At 45.2% G+C, this 12,042-nt stretch overlaps 1 protein-coding gene across 3 annotated transcripts in view; it reads right to left on the reverse strand.

Annotated features, from left to right (window-relative positions):
* Window positions 1-5,625: 5,625 nt before the first annotated feature.
* The window catches only part of Cog3 (component of oligomeric golgi complex 3), a 52,288-nt gene continuing 45,871 nt past the window's right edge, over window positions 5,626-12,042 (reverse strand). For 2 of the 3 annotated variants that reach the window (XM_011245092.2, NM_177381.3), the window contains exons 21-23: window positions 11,197-11,324; window positions 10,365-10,463; window positions 5,626-7,335 (exon numbers count right to left, since the gene is read on the reverse strand). In XM_011245092.2, coding sequence (XP_011243394.1) covers window positions 7,306-7,335; window positions 10,365-10,463; window positions 11,197-11,324 — 257 coding nt within the window. In that variant the 3' untranslated portion in view covers window positions 5,626-7,305. Of the gene's footprint in view, window positions 7,336-10,364; window positions 10,515-11,196; window positions 11,325-12,042 lie in introns of those variants that run through there. The other variant, XM_006519148.4, reaches the window with a different exon arrangement.

Below are 12,042 nucleotides of genomic sequence, written 5' to 3' on the forward strand. Positions count from 1 at the left end.
GTCCAGACCTGTTGTAACTCCTTTCTTAGGGGTTAAAAAATAGGGTTTGTGAGGGGAAGTTAAACTGAATCTGAGGCTGGGCACAGAAAAGGCTTAGTGGTTACCCCTGACCTAACCACATTATCATCTCAGTAAGTAACTCTAGCCAACATCTGTCTACCCCCTTGCTCTCATCCCTGTGGTACCGAGATTCTTCTATGACTCTCCGTACTGGTACTTGGCTTTTATTCAAGACATAGACCACCAAGCTCTGTCCTTCATTATCTGTGTGTTTCTAGGCAAGCGGCTTTACACCTCAGTTTTGCCATCTGTAAAACGGGCCTAGAAATGGTTCCTGCCATGACAGAGTCAAGAGTATTGAACTCATTCATTCATTTGCCTTGTTTTACAGGATCAGGCCAGTCCTCTGTACTAGGTCTTTTCTGTCATGATTCTGCTACCATTTACCAAGCCTGAGCCATGAGCTAGTCTGGCCCTGTGCTAAGTAAGGGCTGTTCAAGATCCATCTCATGGGCCTCTGTGACACGGGTTGTATTTTTCTTGAAGACACAGAGTCCAAGAGAGGCACAATGACCTCCTTTACATCGTATAAGCTACCCGTCTACTGAGTGACATCACCTTTATAACTACAGTTATTATTTGTATGAATCCCCCACCTCAGAGTATCTCCAAACCTCAAGATTACCCCCAAACCCTTCTGCCCTCCATCCACGTTGTTGCAGGACTCACATCTATCGTAGTTCATCCTGGGGCCCTCCGGAAGACTGTCTCAGCCACTAAGCTGCTGCTGACATTGTACAAGTCACATCTGAAGAACAGGTACACTCTTGCTCATGCCAGGCTGGGATTGCAAAAGGAAACCCTCACTCGAGGACCACACTGTTTGCATACTGCCTTCGAGGTTGTCACTAACACTGACTGTCACAGATGACCAATTGTCTACCCAGCTCTGTCACAGCAAAAGCAAACCTAGACAGAAACCCAGCACCAACCTGCACTCAGATCCCTAAGCCAGATGCTGAACTAAGGCCCAAAGGACCCAAGGTTCACCCCTCAGATAGCTGGGGCTCTTTGGGTCACTAGTAGCAATCATCAACTCACTAGCCAGACGAAAGCAGTAAATGTGTGGTCACCTAGCTAAAACACTCAGCCAAAGTGGATCAGAGCCCAGGAGCCCAGAACCCAGGGGGCCCTGTCCTGGGATGCCCAGCTTGTCCTAGAGACTTCCTGTACATCTCTATTTGTCTTCTGAGCACTCCTGAAGCTCCTAGTGGTCTCCTATTCATCCTTATTTCTTTGGATCCAATGCAGTGTGGCACAGGGAGATGGAATTAAGTAGTAAATGAAGCTCTGTGATAACCTAGGCATTGGGTGGAGTAGTTTATAAAAAAGGAGAAGTTGAGCTTGGTGCCCACCCCTGCCACAAGGTGGCTTTTAGATAGACATGGAGTACTCATTCTTCCTGGGATGACCCTAACCCCAGCCTCAAACAAACAAACAAACAAACAAACAAACAAAAAACACCTTCTCAGTCCAGCCTGAGAGTTATCCGTTCTCTAGTGTGAACAGTGACACCCAGTGCCACCTCTATGGTCTACTCCCCTAGATAATTTCCCACTGGCTGCCACCCACCTGCCCTCACCAAATGCCACCAACCCCAAACCATCACCTGAGCAGCTGAAGTGCAGCTAGAGAGGAGAGAAGCTAGAGATGCTGCACAGTCACTTCTGTGGGACTTGTCACACCTTATTGGCGAGTGGTGTCCGAAATCAGAACACTGTTGCAAGGTAATGAGCTGGGACAAATGTGGCACTGTGCTGACATCCCCTGCACAACATCAAAGGTTCAGTGACCTCGTGACACTACATCTATGCCCCATGTATGTAGAAGCCCAGATCCCCAGGCTGAGGTGTTATTGGATGGTAGAGGAACTTTTCAAAGGTGGGGCCCAGTGCAACAAAGTTGGGTAAGTGGGTGTGTCCTCTGAAGACCTTCACTGTTCCTCTTCCTTCCTTGATGTATAAAATGAGAGCAGCCTGCTCTGCTCCATCATTCACGCCCCACCATAACACTCAGCCCCCACAGGCCCAAAGACATGGGACCAGGCAAACTGAAGCCAGGAACCAAAAGAATTTCTCCTTTTACATTGGGCCTCACACACTTGTCAGGACAGCCTAAAGCTATCCGGGTGTTGCCTCTGTCTCTGATGAAGCCGGGGGGGGGGGGGGGGGGGGGGGCTATGGATGGAGCCATCACCACCTCTCATGCTACTACTGTAGCAACTTGTTCTGTTAGAGAAGGGGGCACTGCTTTGTTTGTGATGGCCAAGTGCACGTCTGCCTTGACAAACATTTCATGCATTTGGGAAGACCGTATGTACTCTAACTTTAGAGTGTCTAATTTGCTAATGGGAAAACTCAGGAAAATCCAGGCTTTGGTTCTTATGTAAGCTAGCTAGCTTCTTTAAAACAAAGTCCTGAAGGGGTTGGAAGAGTTGGTAAGAATGGTCAAATCACTAGGCACTGAAGAGGGGCAGGGAAGGGTCGGGTAGGTAAAGTGCTTACCTGGCAAGCATGAGGAACTGCATTCAGATCTCCAGCACTCAAATGCTGAGCAGATGTTGTGGCCCAACTCTAAGGCCAGCGCTCAGGAGGCAGGGAGGGGATGTGGCAAGCCAATGGCTAGACTTCCCACATCGGGGAGCTTTGAGTTGAAGTAGGAGACCTTGCCTCAGCATATAAGATGGACAGTGATTGAGAAGGCTTCAAGTGTGGGCCTCCACACACACACATGCAAGCATGTGCACACACATGCATGTGTACTATACTGCACACAAGCATGCACAAACAGTGGGGGGGGGGGGGGACTGGGACTGAAGAGATGTGACCACCAAGTAAAACATATAAATACAGACTTTGAAAAATCTGTCAGGTGGTAAAGGGAAAATAAGAGGACATATACATATTAGAAACTGAATTTGTTTTTTAGATGTGATAGGACTACTGGCACTTGCAAAAGAGTTTCTTTTCTTTAAGAGACTGACGCTAAAATATTTAGGAGTAAAATGTTTAAAATACCACTTGAAAGCATTTCAGTAAATAACCATGTGGGACTACATACCAATAAAACCTCAACTGTGTAAAGGGGCCCAACCTGATAAGAAAAATTTTCTTAAGCTATACACAGAAAAATCTGGAAGGAAAAAAAAAAGAAAGAAAGAAAAATCTGGAAGTTCAGTGCAGCTTTGGAGCGGGACGCTCACTCGTGAGCCTTTCGTGTTTTATACAGAATGCAAACACTAAAGCTGACCGGTAGTGAACATGTTTGTATAATTGTAATTTTTTTCTTCTAATTTGTATTTTTAAAGGGGAATAGACATTTGTCAGGCGACTCTAACAGCTGTCACTGCACTGGTGTCCACCGGCCCTATCCTTTTCAGAAGGGTTCCCACTGCGGCAAGGTGTGGTAGCACACACACACCAGTCCCCACCTCCACCTGGGCTGAGGCAGGATGACTGCTGGGCTGAAGGCCAGTCTAGGCTACGCAGTGAAACCCTGTCGCTATCAAAGACAAAGGACAAACTAGAAAATAGGGCGCAGCCCAGAGGGAGGGGGGAGGGATAGAGAATAAAATTCCTCTGTCCTGAATAGGGTCTATCCTTTAATCCAGTAAGACAGAGGTTTGTCAAATGGCTCATGGTCTACAGGTTGAAAATCACGGCCTTAACTGACAGCCCCCTTTAAAAGACTGCCTATAGGCTCTATTTACAAGGCACTAGCAGAGGAGAAGACAGACCTAGGGTTATTAGACCAGAGGGGAAATACAAACTCGTTTGTATTATTATTACAGCACTACTTAATTTCAATGAAACCATCTGTGCTGACGGTACTGGGTATTGACTTTGACAGTTTAAAGGACAAAAAAACCCTTTGTACTGGCTAGTTTTGTGTCAACTTGACACAGCTGGAGTTATCACAGAGAAAAGAGCTTCAGTTGAGGAAATGCCTCCATGAGATCCAACTGTAAGGCATTTTCTCAATTAGTGATCAAGGGAGAAAGGCCCCTTGTGGGTGGGACCATCTCTGGGCTGGTAGTCTTGGTTCTATAAGAGAGCAGGCTGAGCAAGCCAGGTGAGGCAAGCCAGTAAAGAACATCCCTCCATGGCCTCTGCATCGGCTCCTGCTTCCTGACCTGCTTGAGTTCCAGTCCTGACTTCCTTGGTGATGAACAGCAGTATGGAAGTGTAAGCCGAATAAACCCTTTCCTCCCCAACTTGCTTCTTGGTCATGATGTTTGTGCAGGAATAGAAACCCTGACTAAGACACCCTTTCATTCTAGTTTACACCTGAACCGTCTCCCAACTGTCCACGCGTTAGACTTGTTCTGCAGCCCACGGTGCTACTCAAAGGCAGTGCACTGTTTGTTGGAGGTGGGCCTTTGAAGGGCTTATAACATCCACATGCCCTTGTGCTCCTTATCTGGTTCCCAGCCATGCAGGGGACAGCTTTGCTGTACCAGTCTCCCCACGCCCATGGCCTGCAGCTTGACCACAGGCCCCAAAGCAATGGGGACTATAATATACATTATAATGGTAAGTTGTCCAGTGCTCTGCAAGCTGTCCCCCAGACTCCTGTTTATGTCAAGAGTCCCCAAGGCTCTGTCCTGTCTGTGTCAGGCTGGCCCCTCTGGCTCTGTGACAGGGAAAGACAAGGCAGTGTGGCATTCTCAGCAGAGGTGACTACTGTTCACCCCGTGTGACGACTGTCACCTGGGAGGGGAGGCTGAAAGCTCACCCCTGAGGAGGAGGCTCAGGTTAGCATCTTTGCTTGATTTCTGCTCAGTGTCGGAAGCCCAGTTGATGATGTTTCCTTTGTTCTTGATCAGGATGGTCCCATTTGTTCTAGGTATTATGAAGGCCTGATTTGACGATGCTCCGCTCTGCTTTGCTTTATCGGAGGCTTCTAATCTGCTACTTGCTACTTATTCTATCTGTGCTTGCTGTAGAATTAATAAACTCGCTCACTCAAAACCAAGAATGGCTATGATAGGTTATTCTCCAGACTACAAATCAGAGACAGTCTCCGATCAATAAACCATCTGAGAGCCTAAACAAGCTTGTCAGTTGACTATCTTAGGTACTTGCTGCAGTAACAGAAAATTAACACCCTTTTAACTAGCGAAGCACCAAAATATCCCAAAAGCTGGGGGTGGTGGCACACACCTCCCACCATTTGGGAGGCCAAAGCAAGCAGACCTGAGTGGAGGCCAGCCTAGTCTACAAAGCAAGTTCTAGGACTTTCAGGGCTACACAGAGAAATCTTTTTTTAAAAAACAAAAAAGAAAAAGAGACAGAGAGAGAAGATATAAAAAATGTCCTTTTCACAATTAATTATTACACAATAAAGCATGGGAAAGCTAAGACTAGCCAAGTGTTCTGATGTCAAAATCCTAGCTATAGTAATCACCACAGCTTGTAAAATGTTATCACTGAGCAGAGCTCGATAAAGGAACTCAGGTACTATATCTGATAAATATTCCACTTCTCTACAACTTGTCCCAACCAAGTTCTCAATTAAAGCACTTTTAGAGAATCAACATAACATAACAAACACGTGGCAGCAAAGTAGGAAGCAAAGATCTTTATTTTTTAAAAAAATTTATTTATTAAAAACAGCAATTTCTAGCTAAATAATATAAAGCATTTTAAATTAATTATTTCAAAGTATGTACACTCTGTATAAGTAAACACGTGAAACTGTACAGATTTAAACAAATATTCATTCAGCAAACGAACTGGATCAGTCCCACCCTCCCAGCAGTTGGTAAGGTATGTGAGTGTTTTCAGAAACAAACAAATCAAAGCACTACAAGAGTCCTCGAACAAGTCCTGCTCTGTCCATCAGACTGCTGAGCCACAGCACTGTACAACGGTCACGTCCTCGCTTCTTTGGAAAGGCTATCTGAACACCCAATGTACATATAATACACAGAACTGGAGATTATGGTTTATCACATAAGACATGTATTTAAAATAGTAAGTACAATCTTCCTAACTCGTTCATTTCATAGCAAAGAAAAAATATGGACCCTCTTACCTCTGAGTTTCCCAAAATACAGAGTAATATGCTCTACCAAGCAACGGCCACCACCAATTTAAACTGGGCTGAGAAACTGGCCTGTTGCATCGGGATGGGTCACCCACGTGCAACTGTGCAAGAGGCTGTTCCTGTCCCTTCACCTGCACCATGAGGTCATCTGCCCTATTTCAGAGCCCTCAGCACTGTCCCACCCTACAGACGACGGTCTGAGTAACTGAACCAAGAAACTGGCTACATTTATTGTAACACCAGGGTCAAAGCCAATCCAATCCCAAATTCAAAGAGGAATTTGTAGGGAAATTCACAGATGCTTATAGTCCTTTGACTTTTGACTGGTGTCATATTTAAGGTACGGGCAGCGTTTGCCACACTTAGGTGTTCAGCTATGGCAGGACTGGGGATGCCGGACGGCTAGTGTCTAGGACAACATAGGCAACCAAAGAGTATTCACTTTATAAAGAATGACTGCAACTAAGCTCCATCCATGAGCCCACTCCCCACAGGCCGCCTCCTCTCCAGGCTGTGCCACGCTAAAACCTCTTCACTGGTCACTCCCACTCACACACTGGTGCCGGCACTGTGGCGATCCCCATCATCAAGATACACCTCTCTAGTGAGGAGGATGCAGTTCAAGGAGCCTTATAGGAGGCCTTGGCTTCTTGCAACTGCCCCTGCCTTGTGTCAGCCCACAGAAAGATGACAGCCTGAGTCCAGGAAAAGCTAGATGCCTTCTTGGCAGCAACCATCCGATTCCAACTCAACCTCGCTCGACCCAGCATGAGAAGCTCTGCATCGGGACACAGAAGGAAGAGTTCTTCAAGTCACAGCGTCCGAGGAATGGCCGGGGTGAATGCCTTGCTGAGACCCGGCAGCTTTCCAGTCAGCTGAGTTCCTATGAGTGCATCACACTAGTCACTACTGTAACCTACTTTATTGCACAAGCTGTGTGAAGGAACATTTCACTGTGAATTGTGGCCCCCTGTCGCTTCTCTCCACTGCTGGAGACCAGTTCAATGAGGCAGCTATCCCTGCTGTCAGTCTTTGGCATTTTGATCTTCTCTGGCTCACCCAGGTTTCCTTCTGCAGGCTGCACATCCATGTTCTACAGGAGCCGTCCCACATGGGGGTCTTGGGCATCCTGCAGGCTGCAGGACTCCTCAGGCCTCTCCTGTGGGACAGACTGCTGACACTCGTGGTCCACTGGGACTACTTTGAAACTGACAGCAGGAGGTTCAGCTGAAAAGCAACAGGGATGCCTGGGTTAGCCTGGGTTAGCTGTACTGTGGACTTTCGCTCTCAGAAATCTCCAGTCTCAGAAACATGAGGGGGAAAAGCCCGAGAAGTTATAGCCACTGGATGTCCTGCAGGGAGCTGCATCCTCTGCCAAGTCCAAGCCTCAGGTCACTCCCAGTACAATGACGGTGACAGCAAAGCAATAATCAAATAATAAATAAGCAAATGCACCACACAACCCAGGCCACCCTTCTCTACCCAGTTTTGGAAAGCACCATTGTAAGCTGAACTCTTTAAATGAGGATTTTGTTTGTTTATTGAAGGTATAGCCCAGGCTAGCCCTAAACTCAACATCCCCCATCCCAGCTTCCTTGGTGCTGGACTGTGAATGGCATTTTGATTTGTTTTGTCTTTCTTTTAAGATGGAGTCATGTAGGCTCACACTCCTCGTTTAGCTGAAGGTGACCCTTACTTTCTGATCTTCTAGGCAGGTTGCAGTTTACGGGGTGAACCCACGGCCTCTGCCCTTGAGGGAAGCACGCTACCAATGAGCTTCACCAGCCCTCCCAGATTTGTAAATGGCCAGAGCAGGCATGCTCGGTGGGCTTTGGCCGTGAACTAACTCTCCTCACAGGTGCAGGTTTGATCCCAGAAACCACACAATAAAAGGATCAACTTGCCTAGGTTGTCCTCTGTCCTCTAACATACACACTGTGACACACACAAAACACACACTAAATAAATGTACTAAAAATATTATAAAATTAAGTAAAGTTGGGGCTGGAGAGATGGCTCAGCAGTTAAGAGCACTGACTGCTCTTCCAGAAGTCCTGAGTTCAATTCCCAGCAAACACATGGTGGCTCACAACCACCTGTAATGGGATCTGATGGCTTCTTCTGGTGTGTCTGAAGTCAGCTACAGTGTACTCATATACATAAAATAAATAAATCTTTTAAAAAAAATAAGCAAACTTAAAGTGGGGAAACTTTCTAACTACTAAAGTCTATGTTTAGTGGTATACTCACACAGAAAATGGTCACCTCAAATGAGCTATTTTTAAAAAACATTTAGAGGCTAGAGGGAAGACTCAGTGGCTAATAACACAGATTGCTCTTCTAGAAGACCTGAGTTCTATTCCTAGCACCCACATCAGGTGGTTCACAACAACTGAAACTCCAGCTTCAAGGGATCTAATACCCACGGCCTCTCTAGGCACTCATGTACACATGAGTACACACACACACACACACACACAATTTTAAACAATTTTTAAAAAGTTTAAAAGATTTAGCTTGGCAGCAGTAGCACACGCCTTTAATCCCAGCATTTGGGAGGCAGAGGCAGGCGGATTTCTGAGTTCGAGGCCAGCCTGGTCTACAGAGTGAGTTCCAGGACAGCCAGGGCTACATAGAGAAACCCTGTCTCAAAAACTGTAGAACACTAGAAGAAGAAGCATTCTAAAGTCTTTTTCCAATGTGACTCCAACGATCCACACATAGCAGCTATAAGAAAGAAAGGGAGGGAGGAGAAAAGAGAGGAAGGAGGGAGGGAGAAATGGAGGGAGGGGCGGACAGACAGATTGGAGAGATGGCTCAAGTGGCATATTTGTCGCTCTTTTTTTTTTAAGATTTTATTTTATGTATATGAGTACACTGTAGCTGTACTTCAGATATATCAGAAGAGGGCGTCAGATCCCATTACAGATGGTTGTGGGCCACCATGTGGTTGCTAGGATTTGAACTCAGGACCTCTGGAAGAGTAGTCAGTGCTCTTAATTGCTGAGCCATCTCTCCAGCCCCACTTGTCGCTCTTATAGACAACCCCAGTTCAGTTCCCAGCACCCACATCCTGCAGCTTACACCACCACTCCAGCTCAGCAGATCTGATACCCTGCTTTGGCCTCCAGACACCTACACACACACACACACACACACACACACACACACACACACACCTACACACACACACACACACACACACACACACACACACAGAGAGAGAGAGAGAGAGAGAGAGAGAGAGAGAGAGAGAGAGAGAGAGAAACAAGACCCAGACATATACAAATAATTCAAATTTTTAAAAAATTAAATCTAAGAAAAAAACGTTAAAAAGCATATGCTGCAATATGGCTGAACCCTGAAGGTATCCTGAGTGACAGGCACCAGTTAGGAAAGACAACGTGTGATACCACACAATGAGATGCCCAGAATACACAAATCCATAAAGGCTAAGGAGAGACTGGGGGGGGGAGGAGGGCGGGCTGGAGATTCTGTTAACTGTGAAGGGTTCTTTAAAGGAAAGAAAATATTCCAGACTCAGATGCTGGGGATGGCTGCACCACCCTGTTAATACAGCACAAACCACTGAGCTCCACATTGTAGCAGAACTTGGTGGTCTATGAACTGCGCCTCACTGAAGAGTACAAATCTCCCTCCAGCTCGCTCCCCATTACAGTAATATCCCTAAAACTATCTGCATATGCAGTCTCGTGTCCTCGCCTCCCGTCTGCACTCACACTTCACTAAGGCTCAACAACCTGACCCCCTCCAAGATTCTCTAGGCCTAAAGACAAAAAGTAAGTTATTCTCCAAACTGCCAAGCCATTCCTAATGAAGCTCCTGACTGAGCTGAACAATGAAATGAATGCTGACACAAACTGGCTCTCTCATTTAGGTTTTTAAATTTAGAAAGAAGGAAAAACACAGAGGTCCATCATTGATTCTAGTTCCTAAAATAACTCCCACTTCAGGCACTGTGTTGGCCCGGGTTTAAACAGCTGACTCAGCACGCTGATGCACTACGACTTTCACAGACAGGTCGATCATTACCAGGATGAATTAAACAAGCAACTAACCACCCACACAGTTAGAGGCATCAACTCAAGGTTTAAACTCTTACTCATTAAAGTAAAACAATGTATAAGTTGTGAACTTAAAAGTAGAAACATGTTTGCTTAAACATACTATCTGCTCAAGTAAAATAATCACAGGCCTAAGGCCATCAGGCCTTCTGTCTGTGGGTCTGTGGGTACCTGTTCCATGGAAGGACAAGCAATGATTTGGATGTCTTCAGAACTGAACTCTTCCTTTAGCAGAGCGTGGAACTTCTGGAAGACTTGCTGAATGTTATTCTTAGAAAGGAGGAGAGATCATATCAGACAACCCAGGGATGTATGCACACGCTATAAACAAGAAACACTGAGAGTATTAAATCATCATGGTTCTTACCAAAATGAGTGGAGGAAATATATTTTTATGAGATTACCAAAGACATGTAATTTGTACTTTAATATTTTACATGCTAGCACAACCTGATGGAGACTTATTGGATAATTCCTGGAAACATTAAACTCTCATACATCTTACCCCCCACCCCCAAGAATAATAAGTCTTCAGCAATTTCTTACACAAAAGATAATAAAACTTCAAGACACATAAAATGCACTTAAAAAAAAAATCAACCATGCCTTGGGTAAAGCCATGAACTCAACACGAACTGGAAGTTATGAGTCTTAAATCTGCTCTGACACGTAATCCCTTGGTGGCTGTTGCAAACCATTTATTTCCTCTACTCACTAGTAAAACGGGGCATAAATTCTGAAATGCTGCTCTCCCATTGTTGGGCCACAGTGCAATGTACAGATCTATTTTTTCTTATTTATTAATTTCTACCTTTAAAATGAACAAAAATATTAGGACAAAGTGGGTGAGGCATAAGATATAACCAGATAGATCAGGCTCTTAAGCCTCTGAGATCACAGCGAATACCAGCCTCACTAACACTTTGCAGTGTCTATAGGAAGAGAACTCGATAGTAAGAAAAGCACACTTAGGATGCCAGGCAGCGAACTCCCACCCACTCACCCTGACAGGCTTAAACAAGATGAACTCCGTGTCCTTATTGGACAAATACAAAGCCATGCTTCTCAGTGTCAGCGGCAGCTTCGTCTTTATTGTCTTGTAGGCAGTGGCCACGAGGTCATTGACCTTTGCTGCAAAGAAATTACCCTTGTTAGTGTCACAAAAAAGGGGAGAAAATTACCATTTTAATTCAGAGGGGAATACTGAAAAATAGCAAAAAAAGAAAACAAAAACTTTTCCCACCATCTTGTTATTTTTAAAGTTTGCTCATAAGCCCTTCAAACATTCATTAAGTATATGCTACACACAAACTCTAAGCCACAAGGGCTAATGCAGCCAAAAGCATGATTCAGGATGGTCATAGAGGCTGGAATTTGTGCCTCTGAAATGTGGAGGTAGAAAAATAAGGTTTAAAAAATTCCTGTTTTTTTAGAGAAGCAGTAGGAGTTAATTAATAAGAACCAAGCCTCTCAATGTGCAAAAACTAACTCCCAGGCCTCTGTCTCTCACTGGTTTGCTTGGGTCACTCAGAAGAGTCTTATCTATCTATTCCTGTCAAGGCAGAACTATGTACCCATTTATTACATTCTTATACTTCCTTGAGCTCCAGTTGTCTGCAAGTAAAGTATCTACATACACAGCCCAAGTGCAGCGTCTGACAGGGCAACATGGAGGTGAGTGTAGTCGGTCATTGGAAGGAAATGAATCAAGAGGGGATTCCCTAGCTAGTCACAAAGAAAAAGCTTTATAATATCCACAATGTACAGCCTCACTCAAAAGTCAATACAAATAAACCAGTGAGACACTGGCAAAAGGATTCAGAGCTCCGTGTTTGAGAAGGTGTAGAGA

The sequence above is a fragment of the Mus musculus genome, chromosome 14, assembly GCF_000001635.26.
Source record: "Mus musculus strain C57BL/6J chromosome 14, GRCm38.p6 C57BL/6J".
Classification (NCBI taxonomy): Eukaryota; Metazoa; Chordata; class Mammalia; order Rodentia; family Muridae; genus Mus; species Mus musculus.